The sequence below is a fragment of the Hyla sarda genome, chromosome 1 (assembly GCF_029499605.1).
Source record: "Hyla sarda isolate aHylSar1 chromosome 1, aHylSar1.hap1, whole genome shotgun sequence".
NCBI classification, from domain to species: Eukaryota; Metazoa; Chordata; class Amphibia; order Anura; family Hylidae; genus Hyla; species Hyla sarda.
The window spans coordinates 270,050,076-270,070,978 of record NC_079189.1 but is presented as its reverse complement, the minus strand read 5'-3'; the positions used below and the strand labels follow the sequence as shown (position 1 = coordinate 270,070,978).

The 20,903-nt window shown below is 43.1% G+C and overlaps 1 protein-coding gene across 3 annotated transcripts in view; it reads right to left on the bottom strand.

Moving 5' to 3' along the window:
* UBXN6 (UBX domain protein 6) overlaps positions 1-20,903 on the bottom strand; it is a 237,788-nt gene that overhangs the window by 132,852 nt on the left and 84,033 nt on the right. For all 3 annotated transcript variants that reach the window (XM_056572270.1, XM_056572262.1, XM_056572279.1), the window contains exons 4-7: positions 20,123-20,236; positions 19,940-20,037; positions 19,772-19,847; positions 19,556-19,640 (exon numbers count right to left, since the gene is read on the bottom strand). In XM_056572270.1, coding sequence (XP_056428245.1) covers positions 19,556-19,640; positions 19,772-19,847; positions 19,940-20,037; positions 20,123-20,236 — 373 coding nt within the window. The remainder of the gene's footprint in view (positions 1-19,555; positions 19,641-19,771; positions 19,848-19,939; positions 20,038-20,122; positions 20,237-20,903) is intronic.

The window sequence follows — 20,903 nt, the reverse complement described above, 5'->3', positions numbered from 1 at the left end:
CCCACATCTGGGGTATTTCCGTAATCAGGAGAAATTGCGTTACAAATTTTGGGGGGCTTTTTTTCCTTTTAACACTTGTGAAAATAAAAAGTAAAGGACAACACCAGCATGTTAGTGTAAAATTTTAAATTTTTTTACACTGACAGGCTGGTGTAGCCCCCAACTTTTCCTTTTCATAAGGGGTAAAAGGAGAAAAAGCCCCCCAAAATTTGTAACGCAATTTATCCCGATTACGGAGATACCCCATATGTGGCCCTAAACTGTTTCCTTGAAATACGACAGGGCTCCGAAGTGAGAGAGCGCCATACGCATTTGAGGACTAAATTAGGGATTGCATAGGGGTGGACATAGGGGTATTCTACGCCAGTGATTCCCAAACAGGGTGTCTCCAGCTGTTGCTAAACTCCCAGCATGCCTGGACAGTCAGTGGCTGTCTGGAAATGCTGGGAGTTGTTGTTTTGCAACAGCTGGAGGCTCCGTTTTGGAAACACTGCCGTACAATACATTTTTCATTTTTATTGGGGGGACAGTGCAAGGGGGTGTTTATGTAGTGTTTTACTCTTTATTATGTGTTAGTGTAGTGTAGTGTTTTTAGGGTACATTCACACGGGCGCAGGTTTACAGTGAGCTTCCCGCTAGAAATTTGCGCTGCGTCGAAAAATTTGCCGCAGCTCCTACTTGAAGCAGGAAACTTACTGTAAACCCGTCCGTGTGAATGTACCCTGTACATTCACATGGGGGGGCAAACCTCCAGCTGTTTCAAAACTACAACTCCCAGCATGTACTGACAGACCGTGCATGCTGGGAGTTGTAGTTTTGCAACAGCTGGAGGCACACTGGTTGGAAAACCTTCAGTTAGGTTCTGTTACCTAACTCAGTATTTTCCAACCAGTGTGCCTATAGCTGTTGCAAAACTACAACTCCCAGCATGTACTGATCGCCGAAGGGCATGCTGGGAGATCTAGTTATGCAACAGCTGGAGGGATCACAACTACAACTCCCAGCATGCCGAGACAGCTGTTTCGGCATGCTGGGATTTGCAGTTTTGCAACATCTGGAGGGCTACAGATAGAGACCACTGCACTGTGATCTCCAAACTGTGGACCTCCAGATGTTGCAAAACTACAAATTCCAGCATGCACAGACCGCAAACAGCTATGTGGGCATGCTAGGAGTTGTAGTTTTGCAAGATCTAGAGTGCTACAGTATAGAGATCACTGTGCAGTGGTCTCTAAACTGTAGACCTCCAGCTGTTGCAAAACTGCATCTCCCACCATGCCCAGCAGCTGTTTGGGCATGCTGGGAGTTGTAGTTTTGCAACATCTGGAGGGCTACAGTCTCAGACTGTAGCCCTATAGATGTTGCTAGGCAACTTACCGGCTTCCGTCGGATCCAGGGAGCCGTCCTCTTCTGCTGCACGACATGCCGCCTGCGCCGATCCCCGCCGCCGATCCCGTACCGCAGCTTCCACCGACGGGTAAGTGGATCTTCGGCGTTCGGTCCCCGTCCTGCCCCGCCTATTGTGGGTGGGCAGAACGGGGAAAACGAAAGTAAACCCCCCCGCCCCTGATCTGCTATTGGTGGTCGCGTCTAGACCACCAATAGCAGAGATAGGAGGGGTGGTACCTCTGCCACCCCACTCCTATCGCTAGAGGGGGATCGTGGGTGTCTTAGACAACCGCGATCCCCCTTATATTCCGGGTCACCGGGTCACCATAGACCCGTATGACCCGTAAATGGCGCAAATCGCAAGTGTGAATTCACTTGCGATTTGCGCCGATCGTCGACATGGGGGGGGGGTCTAATGACCCCCCTGGGCATTTGCACGGGGTGCCTGCTGACCCAGGTACAGAAGGCGTATCCATACACCCTAGGTCCTGTACGGGTTAAAGGGGTATTCCAGAAAAAAAAGAATTCTATATACCAACTGGCTCCAGAAAGTTAAACAGATGTGTAAATTACTTCTATTAAAAAATCTTAATCCTTCCAATAATTATCAGCTGTTGAAGTTGAGTTGTTATTTTCTTTCTGGCAATAGTGCTCTCTGCTTGTCTCGGGAACTGCACAGAGTAGAAGAGGTTTGCTATGGGGATTTGCTTCTACTCTGGACAGTTCCTGAGACAGGTGTCATCAGGAAGCACTTAGACAAAAAAAAACCTCAACTTTAGCAGCTCATAAGTACTGAAAGGATTAAGATTTTTTTCATAGAAGTAATTTACAAATCTGTTTAACTTTCTGGAGCCAGTTGAATTTCGGGGACCGGACCGTGATGCCTGCTGAAATCATTCAGCAGGCATCCCGTGACAACGCCAATCGGCAATCTGCGGCGATTCCGGTCACACGGGTCACGTGTGACCCGGAACTAGAAGGTCATTGGCAGTGTACTATACACCGCCAATCAGCTCCTGTAGCTAGGGGGAGGTGGCAATCCCGTCAGCTACCCAGGAGCACTGTTATTGGTCAGATGATCGTCCGACCAATAGCAGCCGGCAGAGGAGAAGTTAATGTCCCCTTCTCTCAGCTCTGCTCGCCCACCGAGCTCAGTCAGCGGGCAGAGCTGAGAGAGGGAGCCAGGGACCACCCTTCTCTAACAAGATCTGTGCCCCTCAGGGTTAAAGAAGAGCTGTGTAGTGCAGGGTGAGCTTCAGTGTACAGGGACAGGTAGGAGGTAAAAAAAAAAAATAACAAAAAAGGAACACCCCCCCCAATAGGTCCTCAAGGGTCCGCCGCAGATTTGGCAGCGCGACCCGGGCTCTATTAGGGTTTCAGGGCGCTGCATTTGGCCCCCTTTCTTTCTTTATTTTTTTTGCCACAGCATTTTTACACACTTACCCGCCCGAACATTTTGGGGCCTCATGCTGCATATTGGACTAGTCAAAAAAACAAGTGTCAGGCAGTACTGGAGCGGGGACAATTTCTACCAGACCCCACTCTACGGTATGGCCATAACACGAGGATGGTTCGAGGCCATTCGGAAATGCCTGCATTACTCTGATAATGCGGCATGTCCCCCCGAGGTGATCCCGCCTATGACCGGCTTTACAAGGTGAGGCCGGTAATAGTTCACTGAGGGGCCACATGGCCATGCGGAAAACACTGGTATGGTACATAAAAGTTGCGGTCTACTTTGTACAGGTAGTACAACTCTTTTGTACTGTCCCAGAATGCTGGAAACACAGGGACATACCTCCAGTTTCAAGAAGAAGTCCTAAAAGGTCCTGATCTTTGGCAACCAGGAAAGAGCAGGCTGGAGCTCCCAAGGAACTGGAAATATAGGTGCCAGGATTGTCCCGTGCCAGCACTTTCCAGGTGAAGTCCCCCACACTGGAAAGAAGGGACGATCACAGAAAAAATGCAGAGTGTGTCACAAGAGGGGGATACAGAAGGATACCACCACTCAATGTGAGTCTTGCCCTGATCATCTGGGCCTCTGCATTAAAAACTGCTTCAGGGAGTATCACACTTCCATGCAGTTCTACATTTTCTTTTTTCATTTTAATTTTCCATAATTTGACCCCAATGTACCAAGTCCAGAGTACATTCCAAGTTTTAACCCCATAAACAAATCGGCAAAAAAAAAAATGTTTCATCAAAAAAAAAAAAAAATTATAAGACCTCTGGGGGTATTTTTTTCCAAAAATGGGCCGTGGGTCACTGAGTCACTATCATCGGGGACTTTTTTTATGTTGCCTCAAATGCGCAGCGCTCTCTCCTCCACCTGAGCAGGGTGCGCATTTGAGGAAACAGGTTAGGGACGGCCACACACATCACATTCCTAGAATGATGATTCAGAGCATAGGGTTTGGGGTTAGCATATTTTTTAGTTTTGGCTACGCTACCTAATGTGGGGAATTTATGCTACGCTACCTAATGTGGGGAATTTATGCTACGCTACACCTAATGTGGGGAATTTATGCTACGCTACCTAATGTGGGGAATTTATGCTACGCTACCTAATGTGGGGAATTTATGCTACGCTACACCTAAATGTGGGGAATTTATGCTACACTACCTAATGTGGGGAATTTATGCTACGCTACACCTAATGTGGGGAATTTATGCTACACTACCTAATGTGGGGAATTTATGCTATGCTACACCTAATATGGGGAATTTATGCTACACTACCTAATGTGGGTGATTTATGCTACGCTACACCTAATGTGGGGAATTTATGCTATGCTACCTAATGTGGGGAATTTATGCTACGCTACCTAATGTGGGGAATTTATGCTACGCTACCTAATGTGGGGAATTTATGCTACGCTACCTAATGTGGGGAATTTATGCTACGCTACACCTAATGTGGGGAATTTATGCTACGCTACACCTAATGTGGGGAATTTATGCTACACTACCTAATGTGGGGAATTTATGCTATGCTACACCTAATATGGGGAATTTATGCTACACTACCTAATGTGGGGGATTTATACGCACTACCTAATGTGGGGAATTTATGCTACGCTACACCTAATGTGGGGAATTTATGCTACGCTACACCTAATGTGGGGAATTTATGCTACACTACCTAATGTGGGGAATTTATGCTATGCTACACCTAATGTGGGGAATTTATGCTACACTACCTAATGTCGGGGTTTTATATACACTACCTAATGTGGGGAATTTATGCTACGCTACCTAATGTGGGGAATTTATGCTACGCTACCTAATGTGGGGAATTTATGCTACGCTACCTAATGTGGGGAATTTATGCTACGCTACACCTAATGTGGGGAATTTATGCTACGCTACACCTAATGTGGGGAATTTATGCTATGCTACCTAATGTGGGGAATTTATGCTACGTTACCTAATGTTGGGAATATATGCTACGCTACCTAATGTGGGGAATTTATGCTACGCTACCTAATGTGGGGAATTTATGCTACGCTACACCTAATGTGGGGAATTTATGCTACGCTACACCTAATGTGGGGAATTTATGCTACGCTACCTAATGTGGGGAATTTATGCTACGCTACCTAATGTGGAGAAACTATGCTACCTAATGTGGGGAATTTATGCTACACTACCTAATGTGGGGAATTTATGCTATGCTACACCTAATATGGGGAATTTATGCTACACTACCTAATGTGGGGGATTTATATGCATTACTTAATGTGGGTGATTTATGCTACGCTACACCTAATGTGGGGAATTTATGCTACACTACCTAATGTGGGGGATTTATATACACTACCTAATGTGGGGAATTTATGCTACGCTACCTAATGTGGGGAATTTATGCTACGCTACCTAATGTGGGGAATTTACGCTACCTAATGTGGGGAATTTATGCTACACTATCTAATGTGGAGAAACTATGCTACCTAATGTGGGGAAACTATGCTACCTAATGTGGGGGAACTGGTGCCTACCTAATGCAGTGCAATTTTATGGAATAGTACTTTTTTTTTGGGGGGGGGGGAAGGGGGCCCAGGCACATTCTTTGCACAGGGACCCTCTGCTGTCCGTGTCTGCAGCGGTGCAGCTCCATCCCCTGAAAGAAATCTCTCCCCCTGCCAGGCTTGTCCATCACCCCCCCCCCCCTCCCCCACCCTATTGCTGCTTTCAAAAGAAAAAGTGCAGTTCACACAGCGCTTCTTTCATCACTGCTCCTGCCCGGCAGCACTGTGTGCGCCACTAAGACGCACACAATATTTAATATGGAGTGACAGGAAGGAGCCAGCAGCTTCATCCTGTCACTCCAGCCCGGGCTTCCTGTGTGGCAGCGGTTTATCAAGAGGCTGTCCGCACAGGAAGCAGAGAGAAGAGGAGCGACAGCAGCTGCAAGGGAACGAAGGAAAGGTGAGTGATTTTTTTTTTCATGCTATGGCGGCAATATGAGGGGATAATATACAATGGAGGGCAATGTGAGGGGCATAATATACTATGGGGTAATGTGAGGGGCATAATAACCTATGTTTGGGCCTGCTAATCTATAGGGACAATGTTGGGACCAAATACTATACAGCTGCACAGAGGGATCTAATACTATATGGGGCAGTGTAATACATATAGGGGGTATGTATAGAGTTGAGGACTTTGCTGTAGCGAGAAGCCTAAAATGTTTGCCTGGCAGATTCGGTGAAGAAGAGTTGTGAATGGGACAGATGGAGAAGAAAGAGAAAAGTGAATGACTCCAATCAGAGACGCCCCTGTATGTACCTGTAATGACTTATATGGTCTACAGCACCTGTGTACAGCTCAAATCTACCTCTATATAGGGGTTATTGATCTTTTGTATAGTGTTTTTTATTCAGTAACACTATATCAGTGTTAGTCAGTGGTAATGGTAGTGGTCATGGTGTGACGGAATTATATGTCCCTTGTTTTGTGGTGGTGTTAGTGATACTGGTCTGCGTATAGTGGATTTTATTTTCTTACAGTATGGTGGTTATTATTTAGTCACTTTAGAACTATTATGGAGTGGTGATATTATTTTATGTTTCTAAGCCCGATACTGAGATAAAATCCAGTGTGTGCCACAGTGAGGGGAGGGGAGAGGTGGCGTGGGGGATTGCCAAGACTACAAGCTGTGTAAGGGGCCCCAACATTTCTGATGGCAGCCCTGTTCTGTGCTATTATTGTAGAGTATATATAAGTTAGCAACACAATACGGTATTCCTGGGGTACACAGTCTCAGCACTTTAGATGCATTTCTCCCCCAGTTCTGTATTTCCCCAACTTAGCCAGACAGGCAGAGTAACTTCATAAACTGCGGTGGAGCACAGCTCTTCTCACCCCTCCAGGCTATAGATCCTTTGCCTCTGCTCTCCCGACATCCCACGTGGATCACCACCTCCTCCGCTGGTCACCTCAATCTTTTACAGTGCCTGACTCCCATCCTCTCCGAAGGACTCTGCGCCCATGTGGGTCCCCGCTCTCCCAACCTGCCCGCCGTCAGACCTTCTACTTCACGTCCGGTCCTCTCCTCTGCTACAACCTCCGCACTTACGTGAAGTCCACCAGCCTAGTCCCGCAACTCCCGCGGGCTCAAAACACCAGCAGTCCCTCCACAGCGGCCTCCCCACTTGCAGCCCCTTCCTCACACTAGTGGCAGACGGCACTGGCTATCGCCACTCAGGTACGGCACTCTCGGGGTCCCAACAGCTTAATCGCAGCGCTCCACCGCAGCAACACACAGGCATTCAATCAAAAACACAAGGATCAGCTCCTCCTGGCTAGCTACACTGGGTGGTTTGAGCGGCACTCCTTATGGTAAATAGAAAATATTTCTAATATACTTTGTTTAAAAAAAATTGAAGTTTTCTGTTTTATTTGTGCTTAAGAAAGCTCAAGAGTACATTTTCTCCCATCTTATACACAGACTTAGGACCGAGGTCCAAACACAGAAAGTGCAGCCTGGAGTGCTGAGGGGTGTGTCCAGCCTCATCCAATCCTCTCACACTTAACTGCCATATGCTGTTGGTTGGACCCACCCCCCTCAGCACTCCAGGCTGCACTTCCTGTGTTTGGGCTTCGGTCCTAAGTCTGTGTATAAGATGGGGGAAAATGTGCTAAGTCTGTGTATAAGATGGGGGAAAATGTGCTAAGTCTGTGTATAAGATTTTTTAAGCACAAATAAAAGATAGAAAACTAATTTTTTTTTTAACCAAAGTATATTAGAAATATTTTTTATTTACCATAAGGAGTGCAATAGCAAAAATTAGTTTTAAAGGGGTATTCCGCCCCTAGACATTTTATCCCCTATCCAAAGGATAGGGGATAAGATGTCAGATTGCCGCGGTCCCGCTGCTGGGGACCCCCGGGATCCCCGCTGCGGCACCACGCTATCATTACAGCACAGAGCGAGTTCGCTCTGTGCGTAATGACGGGAGATACAGGGGACTGAGCCGCGTGACGTCATGGCGCCGCCCCTCGTGACATCACAGCCCGTCCCCTTAATGCAAGTCTATGGGAGGGGGCGTGACGACCGCCACGCCCCCTCCCATAGGCTTGTATTGAAAGGGGCGGGCCGTGACATCACGAGGGGCGGAGCCGTGACGTAACTATGCTCCGGCCCCTGTACCGCCCATCATTACGTGCAGAGCGAACTCGCTCTGTGCTGTAATGATAGCGCGGTGCCACAGCGGGGATCCCATTGGTCCCCAGCAGCGGCACCGCGGCGATCTGACATCTTATCCCCTATCCTTTGGATAGGGGATAAGGGGATAAAATGTCTAGGGGCGGAATACCCCTTTAATGGGAGTGCCCATTTAAATGCCACCTTTTCAACACAGGAAGGGTTAATTTCAATGTAACATCTTGTCTTTTGGTATTGATCTGCCTGACTGCTTCTAGAAAGTGTTTTATGGATAGGGAATAACCTGGAGGGGGTAGAATCTGGGACGGGCTTCTTTTAGATAAAAGACTTTGCTGGTCATTGTTGGGGGTCTTTTTTCCTTTTCCACCTCTGGCTGTGGCTGGAACATTTTCCAAGATGTAGGCCTCAAGTTTACAGGGCCTCATGGGTCAACAAAGGCAGATCCATCCGCAAGAACAGCTGAAACTTCCATCTACATTTTTTCATCTAAGATCCTGGGATGTTAAGTATAAAACCGTATTATTTCTGTGCATGTTATATTTGTCTAGATGAAATCACTTGGATAGCCTTGATATGCCTTTATGGCCATCATGTGATATGTACTTAGTACTGCATAGATAATGTCTAGTTAGTATTACAAGTGTTTAACTAGAATATGTTTATTATCTTATTAAACATTATTATCTTTTGCTGCATTCTGAGTGATTGTCAATATTGTTTGTTAACGGTTAGGATATAACTCTGCCAGAATTCCTCAAATTAATAGGCTGGCTTTGGGTGCTTATGAATACATTTAGGCTCCATTAATTCTGCTCAAAGTGTCTAATTTACCTGGGCTTTGCAATATTGTATTCACTGACCACATGGTTTGGTCAGACATTTTGGGTCTACACTCACCAGGTGGTTGGTAGAGATTTTGTTAACCCTTGAGGCACATGGCTTACCCCAAGCCACAAACCACAACACATGTTAACTTTATGATGCAAATATAAAGTAGACATATTGTATATGTGATTCAATATATAATTTATATGGTATGTTTATTTTCCTTATAAGTGGAGAGTTTGAAAGTTAAAAATAAAATGCTACATTTTCAAATTTTTCATAACATTTTGGGATTTTTCACCAAGAAAGGATGCAAGGAAAGCTGAAAATGTACCACTATGTTAAAGGGGTATTCCAGGCACACACTTTTTTATATATATCAACTGCCTTAAGAAAGTTAAACAGATTTGTAAATTACTTGTATTAAAAAATCTTAATCCTTTCAGTACTTATGAGCTTCTGAAGTTAAGGTTGTTCTTTTCTGTCTCAGTGCTCTCTGATGACACCTGTCTCGGGAAACACCCAGTTTAGAAGAGGTTTGCTATGGGGATCTGCTTCTAAACTGGGCATTTCCCGAGACAGGTGTCATCAAAGAGGACTTAGACAGAAAAGAACAACCTTAACTTCAGAAGATTTACAAATCTGTTTAAACAGTAGCCAACACCTCAAAGTTAGCATCAGTTCCCTGATACAAGAATGAAAATTAATAATAATAAAAACTGGATCGTGCTTCAATTAAAATATGAAAATGTATATTTATTACACTGTTTAAAATATATATAATTTTTTGTCAGTATATCCTCTAAGCACAGGGCCCTTGTGCCAAGGGAATTATATAAAATAGAATAAAAATAACAATATCAACAAACACCGATAGTGTAGTGACGCTCCGCGGGAACCCAGGGAGGTGAGAGATGGTTCATTTTCATTTATTTTGCAGCCCGGGCAGGACGGAGCAGGAATACTCTGCACTAGAGTACTCCTTTAATTGAAGCACAATCCAGTTTTTATTATTATTATTATTATTAATTTTCATTCTTGTATCAAGGAACTGATGCTAACTTTGAGGGGTTGGCTACTGTTTAAACAATTTCTTTGCTATTCCCTAACACCTGGTGTAGGTGTATAGCCCTCTTACCTCGGTTAGCTAATTGTTAGCTGCACATCCCCAATTTCTTTTTACCTAATTTACAAATCTGTTTAACAGTTGATATATAAAAAAGTTTTTGCCTGGAATACCTCTTTAAAATAAAAAGCATTTCAGAGTTAATAATGCTTAAAGTGACAGTGGGCAGATTTGCAAAAAAACTTTCTGGTCCTTAACCCCTTAAGGACCCTTAACGTACGCGTACGTCATGACACCCTGGTACTTAAGGACCCATGACGTACGCCATGGAGAATTCCGGCCCCTGCCGCGCGCCGGGCGGGGATCGGAACGGGATGCCTGCTGAAATCATTCAGCAGGCATCCCGTGTAAACGCCCAGGGGGGTCATCAGACCCCCCCCCCATGTCGGCGATCACGGTAAATCGCAAGTGAATTCACACTTGCGATTTGCGCGATTACGGGTCATTACGGGTCTATGGTGACCCGTAATATAAGGGAATCGCGATTGTCTAAGACACCAACGATCCCCCTGAAGGGATAGGAGAGAGATGGTAGGGGTGCCACCCCTCCTATCCCTGCGACTGGTCGCCAGAAGCGACGACCAATAGCAGATCGGGGGCGGGGGGGTTAACTTTAGTTATCCCCATCCTGCCCACCCACAATAGGCGGGGCACAACGGGGAAACGACAGAAAACCGGGCGCCGAAGATCCACTTATCCATCCGGAGGCAGCGGCGGCGGAGATCGGCAGGCGACGATGTACTGCGGCAGGATCCTACGGAAGCCAGTGAGTTGCCTAGCAACATCTGGACGGTACAGTTTGTGACCACTATACAGTGGTCTCTAACTGTAGCCCTCCAGATGTTGCAAAACTGCAAATCCCAGCATGCCCAAACAGCTGTCTCGGCATGCTGGGAGATGTAGTTATGCAACAGCTGAAGGTACGCAACTACGTCTCCCAGCATGCCCTTCGGTGATCAGAACATGCTGGGAGTTGTAGTTTTGCAACAGCTGGAGGCACACTGGTTGAAAAATACTGAGTTAGATAACAGAACCTAACTGAAGGTTTTCCAACCAGTGTGCCTCCAGCTGTTCCAAAAGTACAACTCCCAGCATGCACGGTTTGTCAGTACATGCTGGGAGTTGAAGTTTTGAAACAGCTGGAGGTTTGCCCCCCATGTGAATGTACAGGGTACATTCACACAGGCAGGTTTACAGTAAGTTTCCTGCTTCAAGTTTGGGCTGTGGCAAAATTTTCGCCGCAGCGCAAACTCCTAGCGGGAAGCTCACCGCAACACGCCAGTGCGAATGTACCCTAAAAACACTACACTACACTAACACATAATAAAGGGTAAAACACTACATATACACCCCCTTACACTGTCCCCCCCAATAAAAATGAAAAACGTATTGTATGGCAGGGTTTCCAAAACGGAGCCTCCAGCTGTTGCAAAACAACAACTCCCAGCATTTCCGGACAGCCACTGATTGTCCAGGCATGCTGGGAATTTAGCAACAGCTGGAGACACCTTGTTTGGGAATCACTGGCGTAGAATACCCCTATGTCCACCCTTATGCAAGTCCCTAATTTAGTCCTCAAATGAGCATGGAGCTCTCACTTTGGAGTCTTGGCATGTTTCAAGGAAACAGTTTAGGGCCACATATGGGATATTTCCGTACTCGGGAGAAATTGCACTACAAATTTTGGGGGGCTTTTTCTCCTTTTACCCCTTATGAAAAGGGAAAGTTGGGGGCTACACCAGCCTGTTAGTGTAATTTTTTTTTCATTTTTAAACTAACATGCTGGTGTTGCCCCATACTTCACAAGCATTAAAAGGAAAAAAAGACCCCCAAAGTTTGTAACGCAATTTCTCCTGAGTACGGAAATACCCCATATGTGGCCGTAAAATGCTCTGCGGACGCACAACAAGGCTCAGGAGTAAGAGTGCACCATGTACATTTGAGGCCTAAATTGGTGATTTGCACAGGGGTGGCTGATTTTACAGCGGTTCTGACATAAACGCAAAAAAAAGAAATACCCACAGAAATACCCACCCCCATTTTGGAAACTACACATGGAACTCATGGAACTTAACAAGGGTTATTGTGCGCCTTAACACCCCACAGGTGTTTAATGAAAATTCTTCAAAGTTGGATGGAAAAATGAAAAAAAAAAAAAACATTTTTCACTAAAATGCTGGTGTTACCCTAAATTTTTCATTTTCACAAGGGAAAATAGGAAAAAAGCCCCCCAAAATGTGTAGCCCCATTTCTTCTGAGTAAGAACATAGCCCATATGATGATGTAAAGTGCTCTGCTGGCGCACTACAATGCTCAGAAGAGAAGGAGTGCCATTGGGCTTTTGAAGAGAAAATTTGTCCAGAATTGAAGGCCACTTGTGTTTACAAAGCCTCCATAGTGCCAGAACAATGGACCCCCCCCCCCACATGTGACCCCCATTTTGGAAACTACAACCCTCACGTAATGTAATAAGGGGTACAGTGAGCATTTACGCCCCACAGGTGTCTTTAACGATTTTTGGAACAGTGGTCCGTGAAAATGAAAAATTTATTTTTCTTTTGCACAGCCCACTGTTCCAAAGATCTGTCAAACGCCAGTGGGGTGTAAATACTCACTGCATCCCTTACTAAATTCTGTGAGGGGTGTAGTTTTAAAATACGGTCACATGTGGGGGGGGGGTCCACTGTTATGGCAGCACGGGGGGACTTTGTAAACGCAGATGGCCCCTGACTTCTATTCCAAACATTTTTTTTCCCAAAAGCTCAATGGCGCTCCTTCTCTTCTGAGCATTGTAGTGCGACAGCAGAGCACTTGAAGTTCACACATGGGGTATTTCCATACTCAGAAGAGATGGGGTTACACATTTTGGAGGGCATTTTGTCCTATTATCCCTTGTAAAAATTTTACATTTGAGGGAAAACTAGCATTTTTGTGAAAAAACTAAAATCATTTACACATCCAACTTTAACGAAAAGTTGTCAAACACCTGTGGGGTGTTAAGGCTCACTGGACCCCTTGTTACGTGCCTTGAGGGGTGTAGTTTCCAAAATAGTATGCCATGTGTTTTTTTTTGCTGTTCTGGCACCATAGGGGCTTCTTAAATGTGACATGCCCCCCAAAAACCATTTCAGCAAAATTTGCTTTTCAAAAGCCAAATGTGACTCCTTGTCTTCTGAGCATTGTAGTTTGCCCGAAAAGCATTTTACGTCCTAACATGGGGTATATCCATACCCAGAAGAGATGGGGTTACAAATTTTGGGGGCCATTTTGTCCTATTATCCTTTGTAAAAATTTTAAATTTGAGGGAAAACTAGCATTTTAGTGAAAAAAAAACCCCCAATAATTTACACATCCAACTTTAAACGAAAAGTCGTCAAACACCTGTGGGGTGTTAAGGCTCACTGGACCCCTTGTTATGTGCCTTGAGGTGTGTAGCTTCCAAAATAGTATGCCATGTGTTCTTTTTTTTTTTTTGCTGTTCTGGCACCATAGGGGCTTCCTAAATGTGACATGCCCCCCAAAACCATTTCAGAAAAACTCACTCTCCAAAATCCCCCTGTCGCTCCTTCCCTTCTGAGCCCTCTACTGCGCCATTCGAACACTTGACATACACATATGAGGTATTTTCTTACTCGAGAGAAATTGGGTTACACACTTTAGGAAGATTTCTCTCCTTTTACCCCTTGAAAAAATTCAATAACTGGGTCTACAAGAATACGCCAGTGTAAAAAATGAAGATTTTGAATTTTCTCCTTCAATTTGCTGCTATTTCTGTGAAACACCTAAAGGGTGAACAAACCTTTTGAATGTCATTTTGAATACTTTAAGGGGTGCAGTTTTTATAATGCGGTCATTTGTGGGGTAGTTCTAATATGAAGGCCCTTCAAATCCACTTCAAAGCTGAACTGGTCCCTGAAAAACGATTTGAAAATTTTGTGAAAAATTGGAAAATTGCTGCTATACTTTGAAGCCCTCTGATGTCTTCCAAAAGTAAAAACATAGGAAAAAATGGCAGATGTAAAATTGGATCCTTAGTTCGGCGCAGCGAAGTAGAAGAAGAGTCCGTAATGCAGAGGTTAACTTCATATGGTTTATTCAAAACACAATCTCAAAAGGAAAAACATGTCAACTTTATGATGGAAACACAAAGTAGACATATTGTATATTTGAATCAATATATAATTTATTTGGAATATTCCTTTTCCTCATAAGCAGAGAGCTTCAAAGTAAAAAAAAAATGCTATTTTAAATGATGCAAGTACTGATAAAATTTTACCACTAAAAAATAGAATATGTTACGAAAAAACAATCTTGGAATCAGAATGAAAGGTAAAAGCATCCCAGAGTTATTAATGTTTAACCCCTTAAGGACACATGATGTTTTCATACGTCTCCATTTCCGAGTCCTTAAGGACACGTGACGTATGAGAACGTCATGTGCTTTCCCGGCCCCCCGCAGCCATCTGGAGCGGAGCCGGTGCCCGATGCCTGCTGAAATCGTTCAGCAGGCATCGCGGCATTTCGCCCAGGGGGGCCATGATGACCCCCCATGTCGGCGATGGCCGCAGATCGCTGGACAATTCAGCCCAACGATCTGCGGCGGATTCCGGGTCAATCGTGTCTCCAGTCTCTGACGGCCCCGAACAGCCATAGCCAGCAGGGGCGAGGTGGCACCTCACAATCGCCCTGATTCGTCGGCTGGTTTACCGGCCGACCAATCAGGGCACCAGCTGCGGGTGTCACTCCCGCAAACCGCTCTGCCCCTCTTCTGGAGGACGTGAGCGGGTGCGGCAAGACGACCCCAGGAGCTGGGGACTCCGATCCCCGGCGTCAATGTTGGGATCGGGGCCCCAGGAGCAGCGGCGGCGAGGGACTGACCTGCAGCGTGGATCAGCAGTTGGGTGAGTGACAGCCTCTTGCTGTTGCTTAGCAACAGCTCCCAGCATGCAAAAAGGGCATGCTGGGAGCTGTAGTTATGCAACAGCAGGAGGCAGACCACCACAACTCCCAGCATTCCCTTATGGGCATGCTGGGACTTATAGTTTTGCAACAGCTGGAGGCACATTTTTTCTATGGAAAAGTGTACCTTCAGCTGTTGTATAACTACAACTCCCAGCTTGCACAATCAGCTAAAGTGCATGCTAGGAGTTGTAGTGGTGCATCTGCTGGTTGCATAACTACAACTCCCAGCATGCCCGTTGGCTGTCGGTGACTGCTGAGAGTTTTGCAACAGCTGAAGGCACACTGGTTGTGAAACACAGAGTTTTTTTTTTACTTAACTCAGTGTTTCACGACCGGTGTGCCTCCAGCTGTTGCAAACTACAACTCCCAGCATGCACCGGACATGCTGGGAGTTGTAGTTTTGCAACAGCTGGAGGCACACTGGTTGTGAAACACTGAGTTAAGTAGCAAACCAGTGTGACTCCAGCTGTGGCATAACTACAATCCCCAGCCTTCCCAGCCAAAGTAGTATGCCTCCAGCTGTTGCAAAACTACAACTCCCAGCGTGCACTGATAGACCGTACATGCTGGGAGTTGTAGTTTTGCAACAGCTGGATGTCCCCCCCCCCCCCCCCAATGTGAATGTACAGGGTACACTCACATGGGCGGAGGTTTACAGTAAGTATCCGGCTGCAAGTTTGAGCTGCGGCATTTTCTGCCGCAGCTTAAACTGCCAGCGAGAAACTACTGCGAACCCCCGCCCGTGCGACTGTACCCTAAAAACACTACACTACACTAACACAAAATAAAAAGTAAAAAACACTACATATACATATACCCCTACACAGCCCCCCTCCCCAATAAAAAATGAAAAACGTCTGGTACGCCACTGTTTCCAAAACGGAGCCTCCAGCTGTTGCAAAACAACAACTCCCAGTATTGTCAGACAGCCACTGACTGTCCAGGCATGCTGGGAGTTTTACAACAGCTGGAGGCACCCTGTTTGGGAATCACTGGCGTAGAATACCCCTATGTCCACCCCTATGCAAGTCCCTAATTAAGGCCTCAAATGCGCATGGCGCTCTCACTTTGGAGCCCTGTCGTATTTCAAGGCAACAGTTTAGGGTCACATATGGGGTATCGCCGTGCTCAGGAGAAATTGTGTTACAAATTTTGGGGGGTATTTTCTGCTATTACCCTTTTTAAAAATGTAAAATTTTTGGGAAACCAAGCATTTTAGGTAAAAAAAATATATATTTTTTTTACATATGCAAAAGTCATGAAACACCTGTGGAGTATTAAGGTTCATTTTACCCCTTGTTACGTTCCCCGAGTTATTTTCTGCTATTATCCTTTTTAAAAATGTAAAATTTTTGGGAAACCAAGCATTTTAGGTAACATTTTTTTTAAAGTCGTGAATCACCTGTGGGGTATTAAGGTTCACTTTACCCCTTGTTATGTTCCCCGAGGGGTCTAGTTTCCAAAATGGTATGCCATGGGTTTTTTTTTTTTTTGCTGTTCTGGCACCATAGGGGCTTCCTAAAGGTGACATGCCCCCCAAAAACCATTTGTCGCTTCTTCCCTTCTGAGCCCTCTACTGCGCCCGCCGAACAATTAACATAGACATATGAGGTATGTCCTTACTCGAGAGAAATTGGGTTTCAAATACAAGTAAAAATGTTCTCCTTTCTACCCCTTTCAAAAATTCAAAAATTGGGTCTACAAGAACATGCGAGTGTAAAAAATGAAGATTTTGAATTTTCTCCTTCACTTTGCTGTTATTCCTGTGAAACACCTAAAGGGTTAAAACACTTACTGAATGTCATTTTGAATACTTTGGGGGGTTCAGTTTTTATAATAGGGTCATTTGTGGGGTATTTCTAATATGAAGACCCTTCAAATCCACTTCAAACCTGAACTGGTCCCTGAAAAATAGTGAGTTTGAAAATTTTGTGAAAAATTTGAAAATTGCTGCTGAACTTTGAAGCCCTCTGATATCTTCCAAAAGTAAAAACTCATACATTTTATGATGCAAACAAAGTAGACATATTGTATTTGTGAATAAAAATAAAATTTATTTGGAATATCCATTTTTCTTACAAGCAGAGAGATTTAAAGTTAGAAAAATGCTAAATTTTCTATTTTTTCATCAAATTTTGGAATTTTTCACCAAGAAAGGATGCAATTTACCACAAAAAATTATCTCGGAATCAGAATGATAACTAAAAGCATTCCAGAGTTATTAATGTTTAACGTGACAGTGGTCAGATGTTCAAAAAATGGCCGGGTCCTAAGGTGTAAAATGGCCTGGTCCTTAAGGGGTTAAAGTGACAGTGGTCAGATGTGCAAAAAATGGCCGGGTCCTACACTGAAAATTGGCTTAAGGGGTTAAGGTGAAAATGGGCTAGTTCCTTAAGGGGTTAATGTAATCATATTGTAGGATTGGGAGGTTCCTTTGAATGATGTTTTTGATTTGATTATACTGTTTTGAGAATACAGTGGAGAAAACTACCATAGGTTGGGGTCTTGATGATTGTCTCTTAACGGTGTATAGGAAATGTTTTCGGTCTTTATTTTTAATAATATTTTCAGCTCTACGGTCTATGGATTAGGCTCTATGGTCTATGGACCTGGTGGATAACCCCTAGTGAATAGATGGGATCAGATTACCTCACATTCTTTGGCAAATAACTGATCATTTGAGGAGAGCCTTCTAGCTCTGAAAAATTTGCCAACAAGAAGGTTTTTGATTAAAGGGTCCTCTTGAAATGCGTTGGTGTTCTTTTGCATATTTAAATTTTTCCTTCTCTTTTTGTATATACTTTTAAATGGATTAAAGCCTTCAAGTTTTAATATACCCCCGAGTGTGTCACATTTCTCATTGTGCTTGTGGCAGCTACACCCTTGCACCTGGCCAGCTTGGACATTGGAGTTACAACGTTGATTCGATAGTGTTCATGATTGCTGTCTATTCCGACTCCTTTTCCACTAATTTGGTTTCATCAAAAAAATACATTGTATCTAATCATTTTGCAATATAACTTGTTGGTGGCGATTATACAAATGGAGCCTCAAACTGTTTTACCTTGTTTTCAACCACTTATAACCTCGGAAAAAACAAAGCAGCAAATATTTTTGCCCCTACCGATCAAACAAATGAAACATTGAGTATGGACTTGACTAATTTGATGCAGTAATTAGAAAAAAAACTATGGGAGATCAGCTGAAATTCTGGTGGGATTTTACTACATTACAAGAACTATCTTGAGCAAAAAATAACCTCTTGTATATGATGATGAATATCTAAAGGAGTGGTATGAAGTACTTTCTCACTGTTCATTCAGACTAATAAGAATAATCATTAAACGGGAAGAAAGCCTGCTGGCAGAAACTCAAATAAAAGTGGAAATGATACAAGAATCTCTTAGAAAATATGAAGTCACTGAGGAGTTTAAAACACTTAATGAGAAAATGCTTGTGAATGCAAATAAACTGGAGGAATACACTACCCAAATGAAGAAATCTAAATTTGCCAGAGACAGAGCAGATTATGCAAATAACCAAGTCTATACGTGGAAAATGAAATCACAAAACAAGAGAAGATCCATTTTGAAAAAAAAAAAAAAAACTGTATAAGAAACGCAACAATGATTTACATGTTACCTTCTCTTCATCAGAAAGTGAAACCATTGGCCAACCTCTACATGGCTCTGTGGGAGGAGAGATACATCCACAATGCTGATAACCCTTTTCTCCGCCACTTAACTTGGTACGGACGTTGCATAGACTACGTCATAGCGGTTTGGTGGGGTCCTTGTGACTTATCCACTACTCAATATTTTGTTCAATATTTAAACAACAATCCAGATAATCTTGTTTTTTCTTGCAACTTCTATCCATTTGAAATGGTGTTTCTGGATGTGTCTTCATTTTCGAACCAATTTCTGGTACTATTCACACTAGCTTATATAGATGTGTTAGGGAAATTAACTTTTCCATATTAAAAAGAATCTACATTTTTTTGCAAATATTAAATTGACATTTTTTTTTCTCTGCCACAGAAGGTGGTTATTACCCTTATTTTGCAGCTTTTCCAAATATTCTAGAGGTATAACAAGAACTTTTTTTTGAGGTTTTACTGGCATTTCATATTATAATGGGCATATGAAGGCTGAATATGAAAATATAATAAGGTTATGTGATAACGGGACAATCAATGGTATGATCACCTTATATAAGAGAAAAACTGTTCCACTCTGGCAGTAGCGTAACAATCTCATTGGCTTTGGGGCAGTATTTGGACCAGACCCCCCCCCCCCCCCCACACACACACACACTTTGTATATATAATAATACTATACACCAAATAGTCATACAGTAACCAAATAACACCAGCACACAAGGGTCAAATATTATTATTATTATATCATCAGCATACATCTTACCACATATTGTTAATGAACAAGGGGAAAAATATGTCACACAATCACAGACATTGTTTTTTACCATAACAAGCACAAAGCAAGTTTAAAAATAAAATAAAAATGAATCCATAGCATATTAGTTTGCAATACTAACTAACTTGTAACATATCATAAAACTTGTACCTTGCCCTTGTAAAGTTAGTGACTTCTTCTCAAACCCAACTGCTTCAAAAAAATCATGTGCTCCTTCCAGACATATAACTTTTTCCTAAATGAATATACAAACAAAAAGTGTCACAAAAAACTTAACAATGATAACTGAAAGACGCCAAAGCCTAATTGACAGGGTCACTGCTCACTGCTATGAAGACAGTATCAATGGCACAAAAAAAGTATCACCTGAAAAACTTTGTTTGTTAGCTTCACTTTTTGATATTTCTCCTCATAAGGATTGGCAATAATGTTTCTGAGGTACCTGAAAATATAAGTAGAGGGGGTAGAAACTACTGATGTGTTATTTTGTATCAAGCTGTAAGCACATCTAAAATGTAAAAATAAAAACCTTACTTTGCCATAGTTTCAACTCCTAATTTTACTTTATCTTTATCTTTGTTAAATGTGTGAATCTTCATGATGGATGCAGATATAGGATCAGCTGTGGATAACTAGTTCCGATGAAAAGAAAACCAGATGTGGTCATTTCACATACTGCCACATATCACACATACACAACTATCTGCTCTGACTCACCATTTCAATACTTTTTTTAACATGTGCTTCAATGTCTTCCTTTCGTAGTATTTCCCCAGTTAATGGGCAGCGAAACATAATATTATACAGAGAATGGTTTTCAGTTTCAGTTTTCTGTCAAAAGATTTGGCAAAACAAATATTAGCAAGAACAAAAAAACTTAAACATTGTAATCTGCCAATTTTCTCCAAACTAGGAGAAAAGTAACATTTTAATTACTGATCGTAAGAAAGGTATAAAAAGAGAAACAGACAGAAGCTGGCACCTCATGCATTCAGCAATAAAAATCAGTATAGTCGAAGATATGTGTAAAATTGCTCACTTTGAGTGTATGGAGTATACGCCTGGCACTCTTTTAATCTAGGGGTACAAAGGAGTGCATTTACTGTGCTGCTTCTTACAACCGTAAGATAAATAAAGTGAGAACCAGTACAAAAGCTCCCAATAGGCGCTGCATAAACATGGAATAGTGTTGGCAAGTAGGATAAAACTTGTGGTAGTTTATTGAGTACAATTATGCATTTTGGGTAACACCCTTCTTCAGATTGGCATAAGTATTAAGGTACAAACATTTCTTATAAATACAGTAAAAAGATGCACCAAAAAAGGAAGTCACAGATACAGGGGTGGAGATACACCCAGAAGCATAATTACACAATTACAAAATGTATATTAAATTACCAAGTATAATTAGTTGGATTCATATAATATACAAGTAAAAAACATTTAAATGAGAATAAGAATATATTATATCAAAGAATGGAAGAGAAGACAGCGGACT